At 41.3% G+C, this 26,908-nt stretch overlaps 1 protein-coding gene across 3 annotated transcripts in view; it reads left to right on the top strand.

Moving 5' to 3' along the window:
- Positions 1-24,995, top strand: part of CFAP97 (cilia and flagella associated protein 97) — a 52,408-nt gene extending 27,413 nt beyond the window's left edge. For all 3 annotated transcript variants that reach the window (XM_032800346.2, XM_032800345.2, XM_032800347.2), the window contains exons 4-6: positions 4,321-4,589; positions 19,716-19,866; positions 23,121-24,995. In XM_032800346.2, coding sequence (XP_032656237.1) covers positions 4,321-4,589; positions 19,716-19,866; positions 23,121-23,248 — 548 coding nt within the window. In that variant the 3' untranslated portion in view covers positions 23,249-24,995. The remainder of the gene's footprint in view (positions 1-4,320; positions 4,590-19,715; positions 19,867-23,120) is intronic.
- The last annotated feature ends 1,913 nt before the right edge of the window (positions 24,996-26,908 follow it).

The raw sequence follows: 26,908 nt of genomic DNA, 5'->3' as shown, positions 1-26,908 counted from the left end.
AGTTTATTAACTATATATGTAGGAATTGCTTTACTCTCCGTTAGAGTACAGCCATCTTTGGGGTGAATTGTGACAAATGTTATGTAGCATTACTGTGTTCTGCTATACCAGTTAGGACATGAAGTGAAGAGTCCTGTGTTTAATTATGGTATAACTTGTTTTACCATAATAGGAGCTCTAGTCATGGGCCAGGATCACACTGTGCTAGGTGGTGTACAACAGAGCAAAAAAAGATGGTCCTTGCCTCAAAGAGCATACAATCTAAACATAAGACAAGAGACAACAGATGGATACAGGCAGAAGTGGGGGAGTACAAGGAAACTGTATTGGTCGGCGTGATAGGTCGTGGTCTCAGCACACCAAGAGCCTAATTGTTGTCAGGTTTTGTTATAGGCATTAGAGCAAAGGAGAGTTTTGAGAAGAGTTTTATAAAGATTGATAATGAGGAAGCTTTGCAGATACTTTTAGGGAGCCCCTCCCAAGCAGTGAGCGAAAGCACAAGGATATTTGTTTTGAAAATTTAACAAGTGGGTGATAGAGGCTAGCACAGTGGTCCCCAACGCGGTGCTTGTGGGCACCATGGCACCCACTGGGGCATTTGTGTGCCCACCTAGTGCCCAGCAGGGAAGAGAAGCCGCAACCCCACACCTGACGGGGACAGAGAACTCAGACTGCAGGTGCCAGCGTTCTCTGTCCCTGGTAGGCGCCGGTGTTCTCTGTCCCTGGCAGGCACAGGGCTGCAGCTTAAGCCGGAGAGAAGCTGCGGCCCTGCGCCTGCTGGGGACAGAACTCTGGGGCTGCAGGCACTGGTGTTCTCAGTCCCTGGCAGGCATGGGGCCCGCCTAGTGCCCAGCAGGGGAGAGAAGCCGGGGCCCCACGTCTGCTGGGAACAGAGTAATCCGGGGTTGCCGACTGTGAGCGCCAGCATTCTCTGTCCCTGGCAGGCACAGGGCCGCGGCTTCTCTCCGGCTTCTCCGGGGCTGCGGGCGCCAGTGTTCTCTGTCCTCGGCAGGTGCGGGGCCACGGCTTAAGCCGGAGAGAAACCGCAGCCCCATGCCATGCCTGCTGTGGACAGAGAACTCCAGGGCTGCAGGCTTCATTCTATGTTAAAGTGAGAATAATAAATATATTTGGACCAGCAATTCAACAATGTTTAAAAAATACATTTTTATGTTTTAAAAAAATCCAATGTTTTTTAAAATACATGAGATGAAAACTGTTTGATATTTATTTTTGTAAAACCTCCTTATTTTTTCCTACAGGTAGATAAAAAAGAGCAAATTCACATGGTAAGGTGAAAGAGTAATTGCCGAATAATTTAATACCTTTTACATGTAAAATTACCCTTTTTATCTTATGGATTCATATAATATGTAATAATGAAAAACATATTAAAATTATTTAATGTACAAATACAAAATAAGCCTTGAAAAATTGTTGGTGCCGGCCACACTCTTCTGAGAACATGAATGTGCTACTGGACACAAAAAAGTTGGAGACCACTGGGCTAGCATCATGGGCTGATCAGAGACAAGCAGGGTTGCAATGAGAAATGATGCAGAGGAATAGTCTGTGGCATAGTTCCCCTCTTACCCAGTGAAAATAACAATAACTGTTGGCTAAAATTGCTAATAGTTGGGCTGGACAGTGGAGCCTCAGAACCTGGAGTCTGCAGCATGGCTGAATACAGTGTGGTGGTGAGAGACAACACAGAGAAAGCAGCAGCGGTGAGGCATCCCCTATCCAGCAACTCTAGAGGTGTAATCACTCATCTCTGAGCAAGGATGATTGAAGCAGTGTGGTAAGAGATGGAACTGAAAATACCAAAGTGGAATTTCAGCAGTAGACCAATAACACTTCCTTTCTGTGTGAGATCTTCAGTAAGAAGTATTCAGGGGCTGAATGGTCTCTTCTGGGAATCAGTTGAAAACTTTTTCTCACAGTAACCTGGTTTTCCCTCTTGGATCCCATCAAAGTGCTGGACCTTGCCTTTCTTATGAAATCATAAGAAGTATGGCTGTAGGGCATAAGGAGCAGTAGTTGAAATCATTTGTCTACAACAGCTTTGGAGTAATAAAGTTAGCAATTGTGTACGTTTGTCATGCACAATATGTAACAAATCTCTTTTACAAACTATTTTCCAAGTGATTAGTGTCTCTCTTCCAAGTACCTTCATGTTCTGCAGCTTTTGCGCTGCATGTTCCTACAGGGATATATTTGATATCGTTGTGTTAAGGAAGAGCACTGCCACTTTGTTTTTCCACATGAATCATGTAGCCTAGGTATTCTTAGTTTGTTTCTTTTTGTCTTCTGTAGGTTTGTCTGGATGAGTCACATCCCAGATCTGTATCTTTGAATGACTTTAGTAAATGATTGTACTTCTGTTCTATTTATAAATGAAGTACTAAGTTGCAAAGATGTTTTTCAAAGCTTATTAATGTGTTATGTGCACACTTGGTCTTCACTAGTTTTGCATTGTAGTATATATTACATGGTCATTTGCATTCCATCTTGACAAGTTGATTAAACTGTCTTTCCGGATGTGACCTGTCTTGCAGTTAGTGTTGCCGAAGTTCAGTTCTTACATTTATCGGGGGTCTTCTGGCTTGGTCAAGGTCAGTTGTTACTATGGGAACTGTTTGGATTTGAATGAAAGCTTTTCTGGCTCATTGCGAGTGTTAACACTTATGCCAAGTTTTCCAAAAATGACTAGAGATTTTGAGTGCCCTAGTTTTTGAGAATCTGACTTGACATACCTTAAAGGAGCCTTTTTTTTTCTTTTTTTTTTTACAAAGGTGGTTCTCAGTATTTGCTGAAAATCGTGCTCTTTGAAACTGTGTGGAATGGCACCAAGAACCAGACATCCAATAATCACTTTTGAGAGGCTTGGCCTTTAATGCTAATTACCTTTTCACCTGGAACCAAATGTTTCCCATCCAAGAAATTGCCCATTTTAAAAATGCCAAATCTGCCTTGGCATGTTGAAGTACTCTGAGGTGTAAATTGTGTGTGTTTTCAAGCTTCACTTTTGCTCTATGCTGCCATATTCCTATTTTAATTCTTTGTTTATTGACTATTTAAATACTTCCAGGCCAAGTTCATCTCTCTTCTCCATTATTTGTTTAAAGTGGCCATACATTTATTACTTATTTCTCTCTCCAACAAGGAACCTTTGTAAAACTCTTCTGTTTGGGAGGCCTGTTCCAAATTCATAGTAATCTTTGGAAAAACATTTTGTCTCCTTGTTCCAGTGCTGTGTTCTCTAGGTCCTGTATTCCTCACAAAGGCAACTGCTCTTGTATCCAAAATGTGATTCTAGCCCAATTGCACATTAGGGACTGAGATTTTACAGAACTTTGTGCATGTTGGAAGCAAACACTGTCAACATCTAAAACTTTATTTTAGCTTAATCAGTGGTGCCATGGGGCAGTTTCTAGCCCTCGCCTTCCTGAAACTGTATTACAACTGCTAGAAAATTCTGAGGCTTATGTTAGTATCACAAATGATACTGCACTGCTGTGCCACCAATCACCTGTGTTCAGTGCTGTGGTAGTATGCTATTAACAGTAGACACACATGCATATATGTGATTACTGTGACATCTGTGATGATTGTTGGTGCCACAATAACTATAGCGAAGATAGTTGTTCCTCTAGCTAAAGTCTTCCCTGACTATATACTTTATCACTGGACAAGGAAGTGTAGGAGCATGTATGTCAAGGTACAGAGCGGCAAGTTGTTGGCTGCCTAGAGCCTAGTTTGTGCTGATAACAGTCAAACGGATACAGCTTTGCACACTGCTGATTTGTGTCCATAACAGAGTCTATTTTGCTCTTTGCTCTACCTTGTTAAAGTATCTACAGCATATACTGCATTTATTTGCATACTGCTTGCTCTTTTGAACATTGAGGTAATGTTTTAATGCCTGAACCTGAGAGGTAAGTACTCAGCATTCCTCAGCCCCTGGTCAGTAGGAGTCACAGGTGCTTAACACCTTTCAGGCACAGGTCCTAAGTGTGACTCTTCAGTTTAAAACGTGGGGGGGGGGGGTGTGTGAAAACATGGTGGCTGACATTTTCTAACTAAACAAGTGGCGTGATTTGCTGAGGTACTGGGCAGCTCCCATTAAAATATATTGATGGTGCTTGACAGTAATGGAAATAAACCACTTATTTAGGTGTCTAAATGCTGAACTGCAGGCCCACGTGTTCAAAAATTCTGACTTATTTTTCTAGCTCTATCAGTAAATCATAGGAATATAAAATTATATGCAAGTGGTGTCTTTCATCTATGTTTGGTTTTGCTTTTATGTTTTTAAAGCTTTTCTACATTTGGAGAAAAAGGAACAGCAACAACTCGTCATTGATCAGCCTACTTCAGGGTCAAGGAAAAATTACTCTTTCACAAATGAGGAAGTAAGACAAATTGATAGGGAAAACCAAAGGCTCTTAAAAGAATTGTCCAGACAATCTACAAAGCCAAGGAGCAAAAGTGCCACTCTGAAGAAACCTGCTGGCCTGCCACCTAAGTTGTACCATAGTGCTCTCAACAGGCAAAAGGAGCAGCAAAGGATTGAAAGAGAGAATCTGGTAAGTTTTAAAAAGTATTGTTTTGGATCAGTATAGAGGGAAAAGCTGCTTGGTAGCAGATGGGCTACTGTTGAATGGTTGCCAAGCTGATAAGACAGCACTTGAAGTGTCTCTTTAGTTTTTTTTAACTTTTATTATATTAAGGCCAGAATTAATGTTTTTGAAATAACCAACAGTCTTATGCAGTTAGGCACAAGGACTTCGCTGACTATATACTTTATCACTGGACAAGGGAGTGTAGGAGCATGTTTGTAAAGGTACAGAGCAGCAGGTTCTTGGCTGCCTGAAGCCTAGCTTGTGCTGATAACAGTCAAATGGAAACAGCTTTAATATCCTAGGTACTTGTATGCCTCAATCTCTATAGTATCTGAACACGCAGTATGTACATATATTTGTAAGAAAAATATATCATCTTACTTTCACAAAACAACAATCGTTTTTTCAGTATGTGAAATGGATTTAAAACGATATGGCTTTTCTTTCCTGTAGAAATGTTCCACTTGAGGGAAACAGCTTCTGTTTAAATCTAGTTAATGTACCCTCCATTCTGGGTGGCATATTAAGTAGACGAAACTAACTCAGTATATATTAGTTTTTCTGCATGCCTGGTTTTAAGAGGAGGGGAAACCATATCTACACAGACAACATACACAAAGAAGAAATCATATGACATAAACTGAATCAGAAATAACTTTGTGTATAACCTGCCATCATTTTTCAATATTTGTAGCTCTTAGCTTGACCTATTATGTTGAACCTATATACAGTAACTCCTCACTTAGTCATCCCGGTTAACATTTTTTATGTTGCTGATCAGTTAGAGAACATGCTGTTTAAAGTTATGCAATGCTCCCTTACAATGTTGTTTGGCAGCCACCCGCTTTGTTCACTGCTTGCAGAAAGAGCAGTCTGTTGGAGCTAGCTGGTGGGGGCTTGAAACCAGGGCAGACCAGCAGCCCCCCTATCAGCTCCCCACTCCCCTAAGTTTCTTGTGTGGCAACCGTCCCTCCCCCCACTGCCTTGTGCTGCTCCTGCCCTCTGCCTTAGAGCTGCTCCCGGGAGCCTCCTGCTTGCTGTGCAAGGGGAGGGGGGCGGGGGTTAATGTCAGGATGTCTTCCTCCCCCTGCTCCTATATCCCATCTCCATAAAGCAGGGGGATAGTGGGGGACATAACAGGGCTCAGGATGGAGGGAGATTGCTGGCAGCAGCTCCTATCTCAACTTGCTGATCTACTTAAAAAAGCAATGTACTTAGAGTGGAGTCAGCATACTTACAGGGGCAATGTGCGTCTCTTTCACACACACTGCCTGCCTCTGTCTCTCCTTGCCATGCTGTCTCCCCCTCTCCATTCATGCTGCCTTGTAGAGTGTGAGGCTACATTAACAACAATGTGTTAACCCTTGAGGGCTCAGCTGAGTGCTAGTTCATCATTTAGCATTAAGGCATTCCCTGGGAAATAGTCCACCCTCTGATTTCACCACCTCAACCAAGCTTCACAATCATCATTGCTGTGTATAGTATTAAATTGTTTGTTTAAAACTTGTACTATCTGTGCATGTATGTAATAAAATCTTTTGTCTGGCGGAAAAAAAATTCCCTGTAACCGGGTCCATCCTGGGGGGCAGTGAGCCAGATACCCACGTCTGCACTCACTCCTCATCCCCAGCTAGCTCCAAATTGATGCACCTTCCAGCCCCAACTTCTCTGGGCTTTGTTCCTTTCCTGGGCCAGGAGGTCAACTGATCTGTGTTCTCCAACATCTTTAACTATCTCCTTGCTAGGGGGAAGGGCCCCGGCCATTAGGTGCCAGGAGATAGTGTCGGCCATTTCAGGGCCGCCCGGGGGGGGGCAAGTGGGGCAATTTGCCCCGGGCCCTGGGCCCCGCAGGGGCCCCCGGCCGCGACTGTGTGACTGTGTCTGATACTCCCCTGACGGGGCCCCGCTGGCCGAAGCAGCCCTAGCCTCTGTCTCCCCGAAGCAGCAGCAGCTAGGCAACCAGAGACGCTGAGCTGAGGCAGAGCCAGCCGCTGGGGGAGGGGGAGGGGGTGGGGGAGGGGGGACGCGATCTGCTACCTGGAGGAGACCTTCTTCTGGTTCGGGTGGAGACTGAAACAGGATGGAATCAATCTCTCAGGACCTTCACTCACCAGAACAGCAGGGTGCTGGGACTCAACTGTGAGTGTTGGAACCCTGTGATCCCCTAGTTTTGATAATTTGGGTGGTGTTTGGTTAGGTGTTGCTGTTAGGGTGAGCTGTGTGCCCGCCTGGGCGGTGGGTCTGTTTCAGAACTAAAGTTGGATCATGACATGTAATGTAACCCGGGAAATAAGCTCCCGGTCTGCATTATGGCAACGCAGGTGAGACTTTTATTCCCTATCTCCCGGCAGAGGGAAATGGCAACAAGCGTGTACTATTCCCTTTCCAATTATTTGGAAATGGCAATGGATCGGGGCTCTATCAATACCAGTTCCTTCCATACCTGTTGCCCGCTGCAAGACCGCTGCTAGTGGACGAAATTTCCATTAATAGGCCTCTCATTTGCCCTGCAACAATAAAAAGACACCTGGGGGTTGGTCGCAAAACAGGTATTTTTAGCAAGTGAAAGTGGCTGTATAACTGGGGACCTGTTCTTAATGTTGTCTGATACGTGGTGGTGCTCAGTGTCGCCTGATTTAAGTATCTAGTGGTGGGATAGTGGTGGTTGATAATTGCTGCGAGCAAAGGGCGCACTGACTAAGTTTTTAGCCTGGCTAGCTGTCTACCTACAGAATTGATGGCGCCCGCTGGCCCCTCTGCAAAGGGCCAACGTCTGAGCTTTGGAGACAAGGATCAGATGACCTCCTGGCCCGGGAAAGGACGAACCGAGAGATGAGGGCTGGAGGTGGTGTTGTCGGAGCTTGCAAGGAAGGAGAGTGAGTGAGACCGAGGGGTCTGTGTGCCACTGCCCCAGAATGACCGCCCGGGCCGGTTCGCTGTACTACAAAGTCGTTTAGACCTGTCACTGTCATCGAATAACTCTTGCTTTTACTGGCTAAGACTCCATCTGACTGCTAAAGTGGGGCAGTGGCCCCTGTTGGCTCCAGACCCGCCTGGGTGGTCGCTGTGGAAGCACACGGAGGGGCAGAGGATCGAAATGCTCAGGAGGAGACAGGAGGGCGAGACTGTGAACTTTTTGCCCTGAACAATCGCTCAGATAGGTGAGGCTCCCAAATAGTCCTGGACTGGCTAGTGGGGAGCCAGTTCCAGAGCATCGCCCGGTGACTCCGTGACGGGTCACTGCAAAATCGCCACTGATCAGCCCCCAGAATCTCGCCAGTGCTGGGACCAATGGCAGTGGAGCAAGGATGCTAGGGTGCATGTTTCTGGCCTGTTGAGATGGACTAGGCGGGTGGTTGGGTTCAGTCTATCTTGCCGCTGCCTGTTCTACTGGGTCCATTCCCCGTGCCCAGCCCGAGACTGACCAGCACACCCAGACTCCATCCGAAAAACTAAACTAAGCCCTAGGCAACGCTCCTTGGTTGGGGCTGGCTCCCAGTCCTCCCCCCCCCCCTCAAGGGGTTTGCAGCTGTCCTGGGGGGAGGTGAGCCTTGCTTTTTACATTTTCCAAAACGTCCACTTCATCATTCAATCTGGATTTCAACAACCCCTATCGATGAAAGATGCATTCATTACCAAGGTGGGAGACCTTCCACTTCTAGCATGAGAATTTTTTTTTACTTTAATTATACTATTTTGGGGCCACTATAAATATTCAAGTTCATTACAAGTCATGTAAAGTATACAAAAGTGCATAATGCAGAAGATTTACCTACAACTGCACGGATTGATGCTGTGTGCAGTAATATAGTGACCCCTGGGTTTTGAATGAGGTATATACTCGGGGGGGAGGGGGGTTGCAGCGGCAAGTCGGGGCGAGCGGTGTGGGCAAGTGGCGAGGACAAAAGAGCAGTGGCCGCAGGTTCTGGGGCAGGCTAGAGGTTTCTGGCAGGGGAGGGAGAAGTGAAAGAGGGTGTTGTGGTGGGGGACTGACTAGGAGGACGCAGCAAGTAGCAGTGGAGGGGGGACAGGGTGAGTGAGGGTGTGTGTGGGGTCGAGTGGGGAGGGGTGGGTTCTATTTTATGCTCTGATTGGCCCTATTTGTGCCAGGTTTCGACATAGCAGCCGGTTAGTCTGTTCTGCAAAAAGAACAGGATAATCTGTGGCACTTTAGAGAAACAATTTATTTCAAATAAGCTTTCATGGGCTACAGGCCCATTCTTTCGCATGATAGAATGGAATATTTTTTGCCTATGTGTGCTGTTCTCCCCCCCCAACTTCCTCTTTGGCCAGCTTTCGAGTGGCGCGAGAGGGGTTGTTCTGCAAGCGCGGTGGCGCTGGGGGGGGGGCTCACGGAGGGCGGTGTCAGGGCGAATGGGGCATATAATAAAATAAGCCTAAAATTCCGAAGCTTTATGAGTGAGTTTTGTAAATTATCTTTAAAGAGTTTGCAATTATTACACTGTGGTCATTAAGCTTATGAACTATTATTTTTATTACTTTATATAGGACCAGAGGCCAAGCAAACAGACCTTGGCTGTGGTGTGGTCTGTAAATGGTCTCAATACTGGAAAAAGAAACAAACAATAAATGTCCAGTGCTCCTTTTAGGCCTACAGGCAAGACAAGGGTTCATGGTATTGCCTTACTTCAGGGTTCACACATAACATTTTTGGTTTGTTCTGAAAGTCTTGGAAGAAAAACAGTATGCTGCCGCAATGGCTTTCTCTTATAGTGTTATAGTAAACTGGGTTTCAGTTTTTCTTTTTTACTACACCTCTAAAGTGTGACAGAATAGATTCATATTCTGCATTGTTGGTTTCTCTTACCACTGTCATTACACAACCTATATAGTTCGTCCCTATGATGACTTACTGAATATTGTTGCTATCTTGATTCTATTATGCTTACATTATTTTTTACATGTTATATTTATTTATGCAATATATTTTTGGAGTTTTTTTTAACAAAGGTGTAGAAGTTAGGTGCGCAGGGCTAGTTAGGTAGATGATGCCTTGATGTGGTGCAGATCTGGCGTGAGAATGGTTGTCCTCTTGCTTCCTCCTGGGAAGAGGAGAGATGAGTCCTGTTTCAGGATTAAAGAAGTCATGTTAATTAGACTTTCCATTGCTTTTTGACACAATGAATGTTGTGGCTCAGTACTGGCATACTCTCGCTGTTGGATAAAAATGGTTCGGTAAGAGTTACCTGCGAATCACTAAATAGTACATTTGGCATGCAAAATTATCTTGGATATCAAGATGAAGTTCAAAGATACTGCTTTATTTCATGTATATTTCCCATGTAATCTTTAAAATGATTTTTTTTTAACACAAAGAATGTTATGTGAATTGCAGGATAAGCGTATATTAACAGTCCACTCTTTGGAGATCTCTGGTTATTGTTAATTTATTTTTTGTTAATATTGTCTTTACCGAATTGTTAACGTATTTTGACTTACCAGATCCTTCATGGGAGCCAGTAAGTACAAGCAAGTTGTACTTAGGCACATTAACTAGGAACTGTCCAAGGCACAATAGACTCAGATGTCCATATCCAAATCTGAAGCTGATGATCTAACAAACATTCGTGCTGAGACCATGGCGGAACTTCGACTGCTTTGATCTCCAGTCAATAATTGCCAAACTCATTAGTTGTCCTGCACCACTCGTAACATTCACTTCCGTACTCAGTTTTACTTAGAAGGTAATATCTCAAAAGACCAGGCTGTCCATGAAAGGGTGGATACTTTCTTTGCCTCTGTTTCTCTGGAAATGGCCAAGGATAAAGTGTCACACAACCTGGAAGCCTCTATATTTAAGAAGTTCAGTTGGATTTTTCCCTCACACACCTGCCTACAACCGCTGCACAACATTTCCCATATACACCCTACCCCATTTTGTAGTGATTAATTATTGGTCAATGTTGCCAATTAGTGATTGTTGGAAATTTGAATTGAAACTGGACACTTAATACATATTAAAAACGATATGTTAGATTAAATACATGGTATCTGAAAAAGTATAATAGATTGAATAGTATGAACATAGACTAGCTTCCTTATATATCTTTGCTTTTTATTGACCGATGCCACTGCATTCATTCGGTGACGTTCCCATGTATGATTGTTAGGAGCAAGTTCTATTACTCTTTCTTCTTCCTGACAGGCGGTCGATGAGTGGGACTAGGGGGAAGGGCTTCAGGACAGATGTTTGATTACTATTTTGAATTCCTAATCTTTTACCTAGGTATCCAAAATTAGGATCACTTTGTTGTGTTGCGCATTGATAGTGATTTGTGGTGTTGGGTTACCAAGTTCACTTGCAGATGCTGGAGGGGTGAGGGAGGTGGAATAAATGTGTTCTTATTTACAGTAAAAGGCAATAGAACTGTAATTAGCCTGTGCTGATTGAGAACATCAAGAGAGAGGGTGGGGACAGGTGTTTTGCTTGCTGGTCTGCCTGAGTCACAGGTACTATTTGACCTGCCCCTTTCCACTGTTTAAAGACAGAGCTGATTACGCTCCATAGATATTCTTTTGTTTTGTTAAGTGACCACTGAAATCACTGATAATCAGGTCTAAGTGGCAGGGCCGCCGAGAGGGGGGGCAAGTGGGGCAATTTGCCCCAGGCCCCACAAGGGCCTCCTATAGTATTGCAACTTTTTTTATGGAAGGGGCCCCCGAAACTGCTTTGCCCCAGGCCCCCTGAATCCTCTGGGCGGCCCTGGGCCATTTATGTGCACTGACCCTTTGCTCTGCAACACTCTCACCCACTAGAGACTTAAGAAATGCATAGGGGAAACTGAAGCACCCACACAGTAGTCAGAGGAAACATTAAGAACAGTCACTTCATCACAGTCACTAATACAGCCCTCCGATCTTTCTTACTGTGGACATTTTTATGACTACCTCTTTCCAATTTGATTCTTCATAGATGTCAAACTTTTCCAATTGGCTATTTCTTTTAATTTTTGTTTTTGTAAGCAAGAAAGTTTTAATCATTTTGTTTAGGTCATAGGCTGTTATCTGAATAACAAGAACAAAACGTAACTGACCAGTAGAGGATACTATTGAGTCACAAAATGTTTTATCCTTCTAAAATAAGTCTGGCATATTCTGTTTTCTGCCAACCTATTTTTCCTAATGGAATATGGAACAAATGTTGCTGCTATGTTTGTTTTAACTTCTGACAGTATATATCTCAGTCTATATTGACACAGATTAAACCAGATGTGGTGTGAATATAATCATAGTACACAATTGTCAACATGCTAAAGCTTATAGGCTGGAATGTATCCTAAAGTACCTTATGAATTGGAAGTTTATTTTACTGTGCAGACTACTAGTCTGCATAAACTGTGTTAAAGGAACATTTTTAAGGTTCCAAAGTCAAGCATCAAAAACTAGGAAATGCCAGAATCAAGGTTGCCTGTGCAACTTAATGCAGCCTCCTTATATGTATGCATTATGAGATACTGGTTTTGGTTTCTTTTTGTACAGGACCCTTAGCTCAATCAGTGCACAGAATGGATGGTGCTCACTTAATGAGCAACTTTTCAATATTTTTTTCTCTTCATTGTTTGGGGTTTTGGCCCCATGTGCTTACTGCACATTTTTCAGACCCTGCTCTGAAGACCGAATTATTAATTTCCTCATAGGCTTTTCTATGATCCTCATCACTCTAGCATCTGAATGCTTCACAAGTATTAATGAATTTATTTTCAGAACACATGCTGGAGTCGAGGGGGTTTATTATTCCATTTTACAAATGGCAAACTGAATCATAGAGATTAAGGTCTAAAGTATCCACTAATGTTGGGTGCCCAATTTGAGATACCTAGGACCAGATTTTTCAGAGTGTTTAGCATTATGTAGCATTTCAGATATTCACAGCACAGCTCTCATTGACTTCAGTTGCAGCTGTAAGTGCTCAGCACTTAAGCAAATCAGACCCCAGAAAATGATGAACACACAGCTAGTGATCACTTGTGAAAAGTTTGGTTTAAGTGACTTGCCTAGCATCACTTTATGGCAAAGGCAGGGATAGAATCCAGTTCTACAGGTCACATTCAACTGCCTTAACCGTGGGACCATCCCCTCTCTTCCTGTAATCTCCTCCCTCATTCACTACACATCTTCCAACTTCTGCAGGGGTCCCACAGACAGTCTTCTTGAGTACACAACCCTGTCATCCCTAGAGCAGGTGGGGGGAAAATAGTATATGATCATGCAATTAAAGACACTATCATAATGCATATGCACATGGGAGCCAAATAAAGGTTGCACAGGCAACCTTAATTCTGGCACATCCTAACTTTTGAGTGTTTGACTTCGTAACCTTCATAATGTCCTTTTAACATAGCTTTTTGTATACAATTTCCTAGGCTTTAAAAGCAGACACACACACCCCCCCAATTCCATCATGTGGCATCATATTGATACTGCATGGGTCATCAGCAGGGTTGGAACCTTTAGGTTCACCTCATAGACTCATATGGACCAGCACCAGAGGGGGATGGGACACTTTTTACCACTGGATTTCACAGGTATTTGCTGACAGCAGAGGAATGATGAGTCAGGAATGTTGGGTTCCATTCCAGGCTCTGGAAGGGAGTGTTCTCTAGTGGGCACAGACTCTTTCTACCCATTTCCCCGCCAAGCTTGACACACATCCCTTCTTCCTTGTCCCAGTCCTGTCTCTACTAAACCACTTGCTCCTCATTCCAGTCCCATTCTCTGCACCTAGTTCATCCCAGTCTTCAGGCTTGTCAACCCAGTCCCAGTCTCCTTGCCCCCTTTGTCTTAATCTGACTCCTCCAGACTCCCCCATTCCTAGTCCAGGTTTCACCTCTGTTCCTGCTCCCAGTCTCCTTGCCCAACCTTCCCTCCTCCACTCCTCAGGCTTCTTGCCCTGCCAGTCCCATGGCTCTTCATCTGATCTGTTTTCCCTCCACTCGTTGGTTTCATGACTGTACCATTTCCCACCACGGTACCTAGAACTAGTCTCCTTGCCTAGCAAGTCCCAGTGTCTGCCACACAGCTGTGTTGTCCCAATCTGCTGTCCTGCAGTAGCCTAGATCTGGCTCATGGCCCTCTGCATTTGAATCAGATGCCTTCTTCCTGCATGTTGCCTGAGGGGCAGCGGTCACTGAGTGCACAGGACCGAGAGGTTTCCTGCTCTAGGTTCTTTTGCCTGGCCCATCCCTGGCCTCGAGCAGCAATTACAGAAATGTCCTGAGACCCTATAGCCCTTGATTGGCGGGAGCATCTTCAGGCTCTTTGAGGATTATGCAGCTGCAGTCTGGTCAGCATTAGGAGCTGTGAGAAGCTTGAGCATACTCAGAAGATGAAATCTTCAGATTTTAGCTGTTAAGCTCTAACATGTCTCTGAGAGTGTTCAAACTGTGATTTCCTTCCCCCCCCCCCCCAAAAAAAAAAAAAAGTTTATAACTTGGCCAAATGTTGGTGGATTTTTTAGGGACAGCACAAGGTCTGTCCCTGACACAAAGGCCACCACCTGCCAAATTTCAAATCCCTGCACCAAAGCAAGAGATTGCTAAAGGTTTCCAAAGAAAAGGTGATCCCATTTTTTTAACACTGAAAAAATATCTATTTTCCTGAGCCTCATTCTCAGAAATGTCTGAGACATTTTGGCTGCAAGTTTCCAAAAAGATTCAGCCAGAGACCAACTCCCTGTCATGGGAAATTTCAGCCTGAATGGTTAAAATCTGGCAAAGAGCAACTGGAACAAGGTCTTATAATGGGAAATGTTGGGCAATCTTACTAGGCAGTGCTACCAGCCCCTGCTATAAATCAGAGACCTTAAAACACCAGCATACAGATACTTAACTGTCTAGTCCCTGAATCAGTTCACGTTCTCTAAAGTAAAGGGATAAACACACAGTTCGCTACTTTAAATGTATCTCTGTTTGGTCATGATTAGAAATCATCTGGCACTTGTTAGGTGACCTGCATGAAATGAGCTGGTTTGCTTAGCCCAGTTCCTGGTAGATAAATGGCCATCACAATTTGCATCAGTTTGCCCATTTGGAAGCCTTGGAGGAAACTGAATGGGCCTAGTCAGAGCCATCCTCTCAGCTTTGGAAGTGATGCCTTCCAGAACAGTTACAGTATATTGGGTAAGGAGAGCAGTGCAGGGAAGCTTGCACTGACGCTGACTGATTTTATTTTTACAGTACAGTTAATGTGCATAGCACTTTATAAACACATAACTCAGAGTCCCTGTCCTGAGATGCTTACAGTCTAAATTAGGTACAGTAGACCCTCAGAATTACAAACATTAGAGTTATGACCTGACCAGTCACCCACGCATCTCATTTGGAGCCAGAAGTACACAATCAGGCAGCAGAGACAAAAGGAAAAAAACCAAATACTATACAGTACTGTGTTAAATGTAAACTACTGAAAAAATAAAGGGAAAGTTTTTAAAAAAAATTTTGACAAGATAAGGTAACTGTCTCTGTGCTTGTTTTATTTAAATTAAGATGATTAAAAACATCATTTTTTTTCCTAACTTAATACAGCTTTGAAATGTTACTATGCAATGTTCAATTGTGAACTTTGAAAGAACAGCCCATAACGTTTTGTTCAGAGTTACGAACGCCCTCCATTCCCAGGGTGCTCATAACGCTGAGGTTCTACTGTAGATAAGTTGATGACAATAATCTATGATGGTTAGAGGCTAGGGTAGATGAAGAGAAATGATGGCATTGAGAAGCAGGTGCTGAGAGAGTGTTTTTATACAATCTGGCTTTTTTTGTAAAATGCTGCACTGCTTTATGAGAGAGAGAAGGTAGGTAAGATACTTATTTACTTTTTCTAGTAGATAGTGCTAGAGCAGAAAAGTGTTGAAAAGCCAGCTGAAGACTGAGTTTTGAGGAAGAGTTTTCTGAAGAAAAGTTAGATTGCTTGATGCACAAGAAGGAGGTAGTCCCAGCTGCTGAGGGCATCCTGAAAAAGGCACAAGGTCATGAGGAGGAAGCAAGGGATTATTAGAGAGGAGCATCCAAAATGTGGTGTGCAAGAAGCTAGAAACTGAGATAAGATGTGTAGAGCCCTTTAGGTAAGGATGAAGAGTTTGACCTTTGCTAAGGAATAGATAGGAAACTAGTAAAAGGACTTGAGATGATGGGGTTGAAGTGGGAGATGATTTTAGCAGCAGCATTTTGGGTAGGCTGGAGAGGGAATAGATGTCAAATAGAGGACTGTAGATTTTTAAGGCTGTTTGTTAGTGTTAGCCTTGGTGATTACATCGAAGAGGCAGCAGGAACAATGTTGAGGGTGCTCTTTTAACTCACTAGCCCATTTGTCCGAAGGAAAAAGATCAACTGAATGCAAAGTCTCCTGAAATGTGGAATACAGCAGGAGCTCAGAAACTGAGCTGCAGGCAGAATCTCAGAGGCTGGAGCAAAGGGGGATACTTCCTAGGGCTTTGTGCTTCATAGTTGTTTTTCTAAAATAAAATATTTAGGTTTTCCTTTAATCTGGTACTGTAATAAAACCCTATGTCTAAAGGCAGCCTTGTGATAGGAGTCCAGATGTAGCCCAAGGTCAAGTGTAGATCCAGGCAGCAGTTTCCAACGTTAGAAATCCTGCCACATAGAGAAGTTCCTGTAGTAACTTTTCCCTCACTAGGAGAGAACATCAGGCTCTTGGATTCAGGGCCATAACCAGGGTGGGGCAGACACCCAGGGTGCAAAGCTGTGAGGGTGGAAAAATGGGGCAGAGAAATGAAGGGGAGGGAAGCAGTAGGGGGCGCAAATATGCTTGCTCATCCTGGGTGCTAAAATGTCATAGTTACAGCGATGCTTGGAATGTTACACAGATATTAGCACTATTGCTTGTGCTATGCAAATAGGTACGACATGAAATAGGATAACTGTGATCATAGCCTGTACTTTGACTGTAGGCTCTTGAAGGAAGGACTTATCTTTTTGTTCTGTGTATGTACAGTGCCTACCTAGCAGAATGGGGTCTTTGGTCCAGGACAGGGGATTCTAGGTGCTACAGTAATAAAAATAATTATTATAGACTGGCTGGAGTCACTGAAGCTAGAGAAGATAGTGTAAATAATGGTTCCTTGGAATATTCAAACACATTTCGCTCATGCTGCTGTTTATCTTCTCAGCTTTCTTTCATTGAGCTGCATGTGGCTCCTACTCACAAAAATAATTAGCAAAGTTCCATTAAGTCTCTGTCATAGATGAAAGAACTCTGGAGCTGTTCAGTTACTTACAACTAACTGACAAGTATAGAGCCAATTAATTCCACTTTAACAATGGAAGAACATTAGAAATTAGTCTATGCAGAGGAACAAAAAGAAGCTGTCCTCAAATGCACCTTCTGTTCTTTCTCTGCTCTGCAAAGTAATAGTGTAGTTCTAATAAGAACGAAATTCGAGATGTCATAATATAAATACACTTGAACAGCTGTTGAGGCACAATAGTCAGCTGTTTGGAGTTCAGTGGATGGTGAAACTGAAGCCTACACAGATCCAAGGAGCAACATAAGACAAGGGAAAGTAGTAGCTTAACCTTCCTTCTAAACTGAACTTTATGGAGCTAGATACTCAATTTTACTTGTGACTTCTCCCTTCCCCCTCCGGAATGGCTTTAGAAGAACATATACTGAATTTTTGAAAAAAGAAAGTGCCCAGACTAGTTTTAATGCTCACTTACTGTGGTAGAAGTTGAATTAACGTCATTCATTTTAAGCCGCTAAGCAGCACCGATCTTTTATACTGCTTCTGTTTTGTTTCGTTTTTCCAAATGTCAGTGATCCAGTGCTTGCTTCCGCTGTTTACAGTTTGTGCTTTGAAATTCTTCAGAAATCTGTAGACCCTGTTCCTAAAGGGAAGAGTCTTACTCATCAGTGTAAGGCTTTGTGAACAGGAAGGTGCAGTAACGCTGGAAGATAACAAAACTTTCACTTGTTTTCTTCTCCTGTTATGTTAAATCCAGTATCTGAAATCTACTTAATCTTACACAGTGATGGGGGAGAAAAAAATTCCATTTTATAACCTTTTTAGATCTCTTGCTTCTTGGGCTACCACAGACTGGGACAGTAAAAGATGTACTACATTAACATTTGTTTTTCAGAGATGAGGGGAAAACAGCGTGGTGCCTTGATCTGCTGAGCACTGACCAATTTTTTTTATTTATTTATTTTAAATTGATTTAGCTTTGTTTCTAAAGTCCATCTTGGCTAAAATGATAGCTGCAATACAAGTTGTTAACAGTAAGGAGCGGTGTTGATGTATTTTAAAATATGAGGGATGAAGTGGCCCCATGTTTTTATCTCAAATCCTATTCAGTGAAATATCTTATACCAACAAAATCTTATTTTATAGGGCTTGATCCTACAACCATTGACATGAATGGTAAGACTCCTATTGACTTGAATGGTGTATGATCAGAGCCATAGAGACTAAAGGGTGGGGAAGAAGTAAGAATAGTAATAACATTATTCAGTGAACATTTTAAAATATTGTGTTAAAGAAAATATTAACTTTAAAAATCAGGAGATATTTAAATTAATAATTGAAAGTAAACTCAACTTAAAATTACTGTTTGAAATAACTGTTTAGTAAGGGCCTAGAAGGCTTACACTGTTGGTCATCAAATATAAGGAGTCTTAGTTCTTCATTGATTCAGTAGGTCAGGACTGCCATTTCAAATGTTTGAGTGGGTTCATTTTCATACGCAGAAGAGTGCTGTCCAGATTGCAAAACCCCAGATAATGCCCCTTGATTAAATTCTCAGCAGAGAGTAAGAACAGAGATGAAGGCCACCCTCTCATCTCTTACAGGAGGGTCCCTTATGGCAGGGTAGAACCTGCCAGTACCACTTTAAAATCTGTATCTGATCTCTCAATAAATAAGGGTTAATATTTTCAGTGATGTTCATCTGTCTTCATTTTAATTTTTTTGGAAAATAACATCTATCTTTCTTGTGAAAATGCATGTTTTAAAATTGTTGGTGTTTTTGCTCCCTGTCTGAACACATGCATAGCAGTTCGAAATACTTCTGACACATAAAAATGTAATGTTAAAAACAAACCTATGTTTCCTTTAATTCCTGGGTGATGTGGGCATATCCAGTAGATAAACAGTCATTATGAAATGTAAGGCATACTTGAAGTTACTGTGGTGTTCCTAATATTTAAATTGTGCAAAAACTTTATACAGTTATTGGAATGTAAATTCATACGTTTTGTCTTTTAACAGAAGAATATCAGTTCATTATATTAGCCTGCCTGTGTAGTCTGTTTCATTAAATGTTTTGAGAATTTACAGTCCAAAGTTTCAGGATTAGTGAATGATCAATTTTATAATTCCTGTCACAGGTCAAAAATTATGCAGCTGTGTAGGAGATGGTGATAAAATCATGTGTACAAAGTTGGATCTAACATTTAGAGACTAGTCTAACATTTCATGTTTTGCAACTGGCTTTAAGCAGTTGCTATTTCTAGCCAAAGTCCTTCCTTTGACTTTTGCTTACCTAGGTATTTCCATTTGATGATGAACAGACTGGCACTTGATGCAAACACATGACATACTACATCTAAGCCAAAACTACTTGTCTTTTGTCTCTTGTGCTCTCTCAGTGCACATTTCCAGGTTGCCATATGCAAACTCTAGTATGTTCATAGATTTATTGCACTTGTCAGCTTTGTCAGTTTATTCCATGATTGCTTATGCCACTCACTGGAAAACTAGTCTGAAAATCACACTCTTTTTCCCTCTCCCCATGTAGGGATAGGTTTCTTTAATTTTGTTTTTGAGAAACACAAAGTACAGTTAAATGGCTATACAGACACACATTTTGTATGTGCAGTGAAAAACACAATTTAGGGACTTAAATATAGTATTTGAGTTTAATACATGCTTAACAAAAAGAGCGAGGGGGGGGAAATTGAATCACTTAACTGATAATTAACTTTTTTTGAGTGTAGAGTTGTAGATCACACTTCAATTGTGGGGTGTTGTGATTTATACAAATATAAATTAATTTGTTTTGTGAATATTTTATTTATAGCTTCTTTAACCAAAACTAGCTTTTTTAAATTAAGGCTCTTCTAAAGAGACTGGAAGCAGTGAAACCAACAGTTGGTATGAAGCGTTCTGAACAGCTCATGGACTATCAGCGTCATATGGGTTATCTCAGTTCTTCACCGTCCACAAGACGAGGAAAGTCTGCTCTAAGCCAGCTTAGCTCTTCAAGTAAGTGGACCTGGTATGGCATTTGTGTGCATTATACTTTATTTTCGCACCCAGAGCCATTTTTCTCCCTTGTGTTAGAATGGAAGAATCTTAGTAGTTTTCTTTAAGAACAATAAATCATTTTCTTCATATATAAAAATAAATGAACTATGCATTATCTGTATGATTACTCTTTACCATATCTAATTTCTAAGAATTCATCTTGTTAAACAATTCTGCATTAACAAGATTGTCTACAACATACAGTAGAACCTCAGAGTTACGAACACCAGAGTTATGAACTGACCAGTCAACCGCAGACCTCATTTGGAACTGGAAGTAAGCAATCAGGCAGCAGAAGAGGGGGGAAAAAAGGCAAATACAGTACAATGCTATGTTAAACATAAACTTCTAAAAAAAAAAAGGGAAAGCAGCATTTTTCTTCTGCATAGTGGAGTTTCAAATCTGCATTAAGTCAATGGTCCGTTATAAACTTTTCAAAGAACAACCATAACATTTTGTTCAGTTATGAACATTTCAGAATTACAACCAACCTCCATTCCTGAGGTTTTTGTAACTCCTGAGGTTCTACACTATTCTTGAATGGTTTGTCCAGACTACTTTTAAACTACTCAAACCATTTTAGGTTTGTTTTTAATTTATTGTGAGGGTCTGCAGCAAACATGCCAATGACATTTGTGACTCTAAGAGCTTCTGTATTCATACCCTGCACATGGGCTTGTAATAATCTTGGTACAAAATATGGCTTGTTGGAGTATAATTTGAAAACGAATAACTTACTGATCATTAATTCTTTTCTATGGTGTATTTATGGGATGGGTATCAGACATGCCAACTCTCACAAATTAATCGCAAGAGATGTGATTTCTAAGTAAAATTAAGCCTGACTCATGATCTTGCAATAGAACTCTGAAATGTCAGGGGTGTGTGTTGTTTTGTTTTTTGGGGGTGTCAGCTAGAGCTGGAGAAGAAAAAAAAAACCCTGACATTTGAGAGTTCTAGCTCAAGATCATGAATCAGCCTTAATAATTTTACTTAAAATCGCTGCCAGCCCGCCCCCTGGGCAGCTGGAGCTTCCACTGTCAGCCCACCCTAGGACTCCTGCTGTCGGACCTGGGTGGCTGAGGCTTCTGCTGTCAGCCAGATGTGTGACCTGAGAGCACGTTAAAGGCTCAGAAACCAAAAGGGAAATAGAGAACCCACATTTCATTGGCTTAAAAATCATGAGGATATTTTTTAATCTCATAATTTTGGGGAGGGGGTCTGACACATGATTTTCCAGTGGTGAGGGTTGGCATCACTGCTGGATTTATGATTAAAGTGTGTTTAAATGAGGCAGTTCAGGGGAATTGTAAATAGGTCTGCCCAGGTCTTGAGTACAAATGAAGAAGGGTTGACCAGAAACAGTGGGATTGCAATTTTCATGTGCAATAAACAACCATCAAAGCTCACAGGTAGTTGGGGGTCAGCATGTCTATTCCAGGTCGGTTGTCAGGCAAACACAATGGAGGCACATTTGCATACCAAATAAACAAAGCTACAAGTGGGGGAAGAGACAGCATAGGTGCACCCCCAGCAGGGAAGAGGAACTTTTATCTGAGCTATGAAGAGAGAGGGGGGCTGAATCTCAAGTTTTATAAGCAATTGAACTAACTGATTGCGTACAATATTACTGTATTATAAAAAGTGTATAGAGCAAGGTCCTTTTCTTGAAAACTAATTACACGTGTGATAAATAGCATTGTGAAAGGTATGTATTAACACTATGTAAGGAATTATGGGTACTCATTGATATTAAACAGTATAGTCTGCCCAGACAGGAGGAAATGTCAGTTATATTTACTTATCTTATGTAAATTAAGCATGGTGGAATCAGAAACAGTGGAAGGTCCATTTTTATTGAAATCATACAAGGGAATGGGAAGCCCACAGGAAGGGATGAATCGTGTGAGGTTATCCTGCCTCTTGAAATAGTCATTGAATTTTGGAAGATATAAGCAAAGATAGAAGCCATCTTTGGCATCCATCACTAAACAAACACAAGGGAACAGAGCTCTTGTGATCTGAGAAAGATGGGTCCTTCAACCGAGAAGGAGTTGAAGTCTCTGGAAACTGAATATAGGTGAGCAACCTGCTTCGGCAAAAATCTTTTACCTAAGACGACAAGGGAAGCCAGCACCTTGTACTCTTATGGAAAGTTCTGACTGAGGGAAAGTCAGCTATGGGTGGGAAAAAGAATGACTGATGAGAGACATGCTTTCTTCAAGCCAGATTAAGTTTTAGACTGTTAGAAGTGTGTTTGTTTTATTTTACTTGTAACTCTTTCTATCTTCATTCCTTTTACTTGAACTCACTTAATCCTCTGTATATTTTGTTAATAAATTTATTTCATTTTTACCATAAACCAACATAGTGCTGTGTTTTAAAGGAAGGGGTATACTTGGCCCTAGTTACGTTATAAGATATGATGTAGTTTTGTCTCTTTACAAGAGCAACAAACCTTATTATTTCTCTTGAGTTGTCCAGGCAAGGGCAATTTGGGGAAACTTGGAACTGAGAGTACGTTGGGGTCATATTCTTGTTGGTTGTAACCAAGTCTGGTGGAAGCCAGAGTGGGGCTGTAGAGAGGCTGCTGGTGTCAGAGCTGCTGAACTAGGGCTGTATAGCACCCAGATGTGTGCTAGTAGGCTGACTGTGAGCAGCCCAGGTTTGGAGCTACAGCAGCAAAGCATTTTGAGGCACCCAGGTTTACAGACCAGGCAGTGACACATCCCCTCATTGGTCTGGATTGGCCCCCAAACCCTAGAACAACCATGACAACAGTTCTTTGGGATAGTATGGGGGGAAAGGAAGCAATAGGGCCTCCTACCTTATCCAATCATCCAAGACAGGGGTAGGCAACCTATGGCACGAGTGCTGAAGGCGGCATGTGAGCTGATTTTCAGTGGCACTCTCACTGCCCAGGTCCTGGCCACCGGTCCGGGGGTCTCTGCATTTTAATTTCATTTTAAATGAAGCTTCTTAAACATTTTAAAAACCTTATTTACTTTGCATACAACAATAGTTTAGTTATATATTATAGACTTATAGAAAGAGGCCTTCTACAAATGTAAAAATGTATTGATGGCACACAAAACCTTAAATTAGAGTCAATAAATGAAGACTTGGCACACCACTTCTGAAAGGTTGCCAACCCCTGATCCAAGATAACAAGATCATTTGTTAATATATGTTCTCCTTATACTCTCTAATAGGAGGAGCGTCAAGAGCATCTAGTGCGTCCAGTACAGTCAGTCATAGGACTGAGAGACCAGTTTCTGATGCATCTAGTGGGGCGTTACGGAGACCAAAGCCCACTAATGTTCATGCTGCTTGGTTATAAATTGTTTGTACTTTGCCCAGAGTTCTTACTTGATCGCCAGACTTATATTTCTATTGCTTTTGTAGATTATCTCTGTGCAAGAATATTGTCATCGTTGTTTGCTGATTAAAGTGCACTGCTGTGTGGTGTAATTTCTTGTAAATTGATTTTAAATGGACAATTTCACTTTAATCAGTGTTTCCTGAGAGAGGATGCATTTATAAAAGAGAGAGGTGAAAACTGAAATAGCAAATTATTTTTATTTGCAAAGCACAAATGACGTTCACACTTGTGAGGGATGGAAATGCTGCGCTTTGGTTCCAAGATGTAAAAGTTTAAGTTTTTAATTAAATCTTTAATTTGCAATAAACTTTCAAGTATGTGCTTAGTTTGTAAATGGTCCTCACTTTTCATCCTTGTTTGATCTTCAGAACTTCTAGATCATGCAATAATGGCTCAAAGTGTTTTCTTTTTATTACAGTTTGTGGAAATGTTTTTGATAAAAAGTAGATCTATATGTTTTGTTTTTCTTATTGATGCAGGAAGAGGGTATATAAACATCTGATTGTTGTGCAGAATAGTGGAGGAAATCTACCTTGTAGCAGCAACAAAGCCATTCTGGTTCCACAGCAGTAGCACTTCCTTTCGTGTGAGTGAGCTAAAATGTTGAGGATGCAGGAAGTGTCTTGTTCTGCAACTACTGCAGAGCATTCTAGCTGAATAAAGAAGGGGTGTTCATTCTGGGTCAGAGATGATGTCTTTTCCTGACTTATGGATCTACACATGAGGAAAAAAGAATCTGCTGTACTGGGTGGAAATGTTTGTTGGATAGGAGAATAAATGTGAGGTCCAATAAAAACAGCAAATTCAACTATTCCCCAAACTGGGTTAATAGCCTTTACCTTTAGTGATGGCACTACTTGCAGACCTCTGCCCTGGCTCACTGGTGGGAACAGATGGAGCTGTGGGACACAAATTTAGTAGTGTAACATTCAAGTTTTGAGAGATACTGTCAACCAGGATTAGAAAAGAGGACAAAGTAGACTATAAAAGGATAAATCTGAAGTTTTGCATCTTTAACTTATTAAAAATATATGTTTTATACTAGATCTCTTAAGTGGTTTCAGAACAACCTTAGCACTGGTTTCCAGTTCTATACAAATCTTACATTTATTATGTAAATGGTAATTGAAGGCAGTATGTGATGTAGTTTATTTCCATATCTAAACTGCAGCAGGCATTTTGGTCACTGGCCACAGGATTTTCTTTCATAAAGAGCATGAATTACGATCTGCTATCCATAGTTACTACTCCACTTCTGCTTGTTGTCTTGCGTCCCTTATGGCAGAACTACTGGGTGGTCTTTCTATTAAACATAAAGAAAAAGCTTTGTTAAATAGTATCGAGACCTAGACCTACAAAAGTCAGATCCATTTTCTCCCTCCGTGTTTAGCACAATGGCATAAGTTTTTGAATATTTAATATTGTGATACACTTGACACACAGGATCATCTAGTTTCTTTGGTCCTCTCTGATAACTTAACAGAATTGTATTGGTTAAACAAGTTTTACCTCTGAACCTGCTGACTTTTGTGAATTAAATTTTTATATGCTTGACAATGTTTTAACAGTTTTTAACTTTAAACAGTAGTATGGAAAAAAGCTATAATTGAAATTATTCTTTCATTGTTACTGTAATGTGTTCTTTGAATAGTATTGCTGTAATTATTTGTATAACTGTGCTGATTAAAATTATTCACCATTTAAAGTCTTTGTTTTTGAATGAGAGACAGTTAAACTACAATATCAAGGTTACACTAGGCACTTTTGAGTGTTCCTATAGCAATTCTTTTTTTTTTTTCTGAAGAAACCTACAAAATGGGCTTAGTTTTAATCATCTCAGCTGCTTAGATTTAATTTGGTATGGGGAATTTTTCAGTTTTGTGTATGTCACTCCTTTCATAAATTGTAAGAAGTAAAATATTTAACATGAATTATATGTATGTTCATCATTGCATAAGCTTCTTAAAGCATTTTATGTTAGTTTATTATCTAGCAACTGTAAAGGACACCTGAGAGAAATTGGCTTTTTATCACAGTTTAGCTAGTGAAACAGGAGTGCAAAAATGCATCAAATGTGAGCTTTGTGATTCTTTCTTTCACTCATGGATGATTTTGTTTTTAAAACCAGGTTTATTGGGAGGTCCTGGGTAATAGTCTGTCAGGCAGTTTAAATGTAATTCCCTTTTATCCTAAAGGGAATTTTTCCTCATGATGGCCACTTTCTCAGTAGTACATCTCCATATAACTTCCCTTCATTCATTGATGAAGGAAACCATATGTTCTGCTTAGACTTCTGAGATTGTTATGGATTTTTTTTAAACTTGAAATATTCAGCTATGACCCAGACATCTGTTGTACTGGATCATTGGTTAAAAATCCTTTTGCCTTGGGATATTTATAGTAATAGTCCCAATTCAAACTTTCACCTCATTTTCAGTGTTCTTTACTAGATAGTCTTTCACTTTATCTCCTCAGAAAATCTTCCCTGCTTTCCTTGTGGAAGAAAGCTGTTTTTTCTCTCAAAAGCAGATTCTTTCCCTATTCCTTTTAATAATGTGAGAAACCACTTGCCAAACATTTCCTGTCTTGTTCTCAAAGTATGAATTAAGGTAAAGTGCCTGAGACTTGTGCTTCTCTCTACACTACCATTTTGTTTATATATAGCATAAAGATGAGTATTCTAATAATTTTAGACTTTTTCTGTAGGAGTGTGGAGCATCTTTATTAACAGAAGCAAAAATATTTTTTGTTTGGTACCTATGCAGAATTCACAGCATGTTCCAAAATTATAAATATGCTGCTTGAAGTCTGAATATTTTCAAGACAGTTATCTTCAGTCTTTCCTGTTAATACTCTCCTGTGAAAACTGAAGACCTATCTGACCATTTAGGAAACAAGTGTTGCTTATAAACTATAGCATCAGGCAAATTAAAATGTGCAAATACATGAAACCTGGTCTCTGCTTCCAGACTTATTTGAGAATGTCAATCCTCAACTTTCATTTTGCATAAAATGTCCTCATTTCTAGTTTAAAACTTGAAAATGACCAGTGTAACCAAACCAGAGATGGTTCTGAGTCTGCAGCCAGTCTCCAGCAGAGGGGGGGGATTAGCGAATGCTAGAGCAGAGGATGAAGGGAAGCCCCCTTGTTGACACCAGCCAGAGTGTACAGGTCCTCATTGCTCTGGACACAAGATGAGGGGTAGGGGGACTGTTGGTCAAGGGGTGTTTGGATGATCAAGTGGGTGCTGCAGGAGTGGCTCACTCTTAATGGGGTGCAGATATCCCTCTGTTCTGTTTCTCCCACTGGCTTTTTAGGTCTAGAGGCAAGATTTGAGAAAAGTGGTAATGGTCTAAGCATCACCCACTGGGGGATTAGCATGAGATACCAGGATCTACACGGTGTAAGCTGCAGTAGAGTTATGCTAATAGTGATGTGCAGGTCTAGTTTTTCCCCCAATATTGGCCTGTAGGAACCAGACTCAAAGTTAAGTTTGAAAAGCTGCAGTGCAGTTCTGAAATGAGTTTTAATGCCCACAGTTCTAATTAAGAATAAATCTCATCAAGGGATAAAGACTGTTTTGAAATCCAGGGAGATTCTTTAGAAAGTAGAACAAA

The sequence above is a fragment of the Chelonoidis abingdonii genome, chromosome 5 (genome assembly GCF_003597395.2).
Source record: "Chelonoidis abingdonii isolate Lonesome George chromosome 5, CheloAbing_2.0, whole genome shotgun sequence".
In the NCBI taxonomy this organism is placed as follows: domain Eukaryota; kingdom Metazoa; phylum Chordata; order Testudines; family Testudinidae; genus Chelonoidis; species Chelonoidis abingdonii.
Note: the sequence above shows the minus strand (reverse complement) of the source record. Positions and strands in the feature narration are given on the sequence as shown.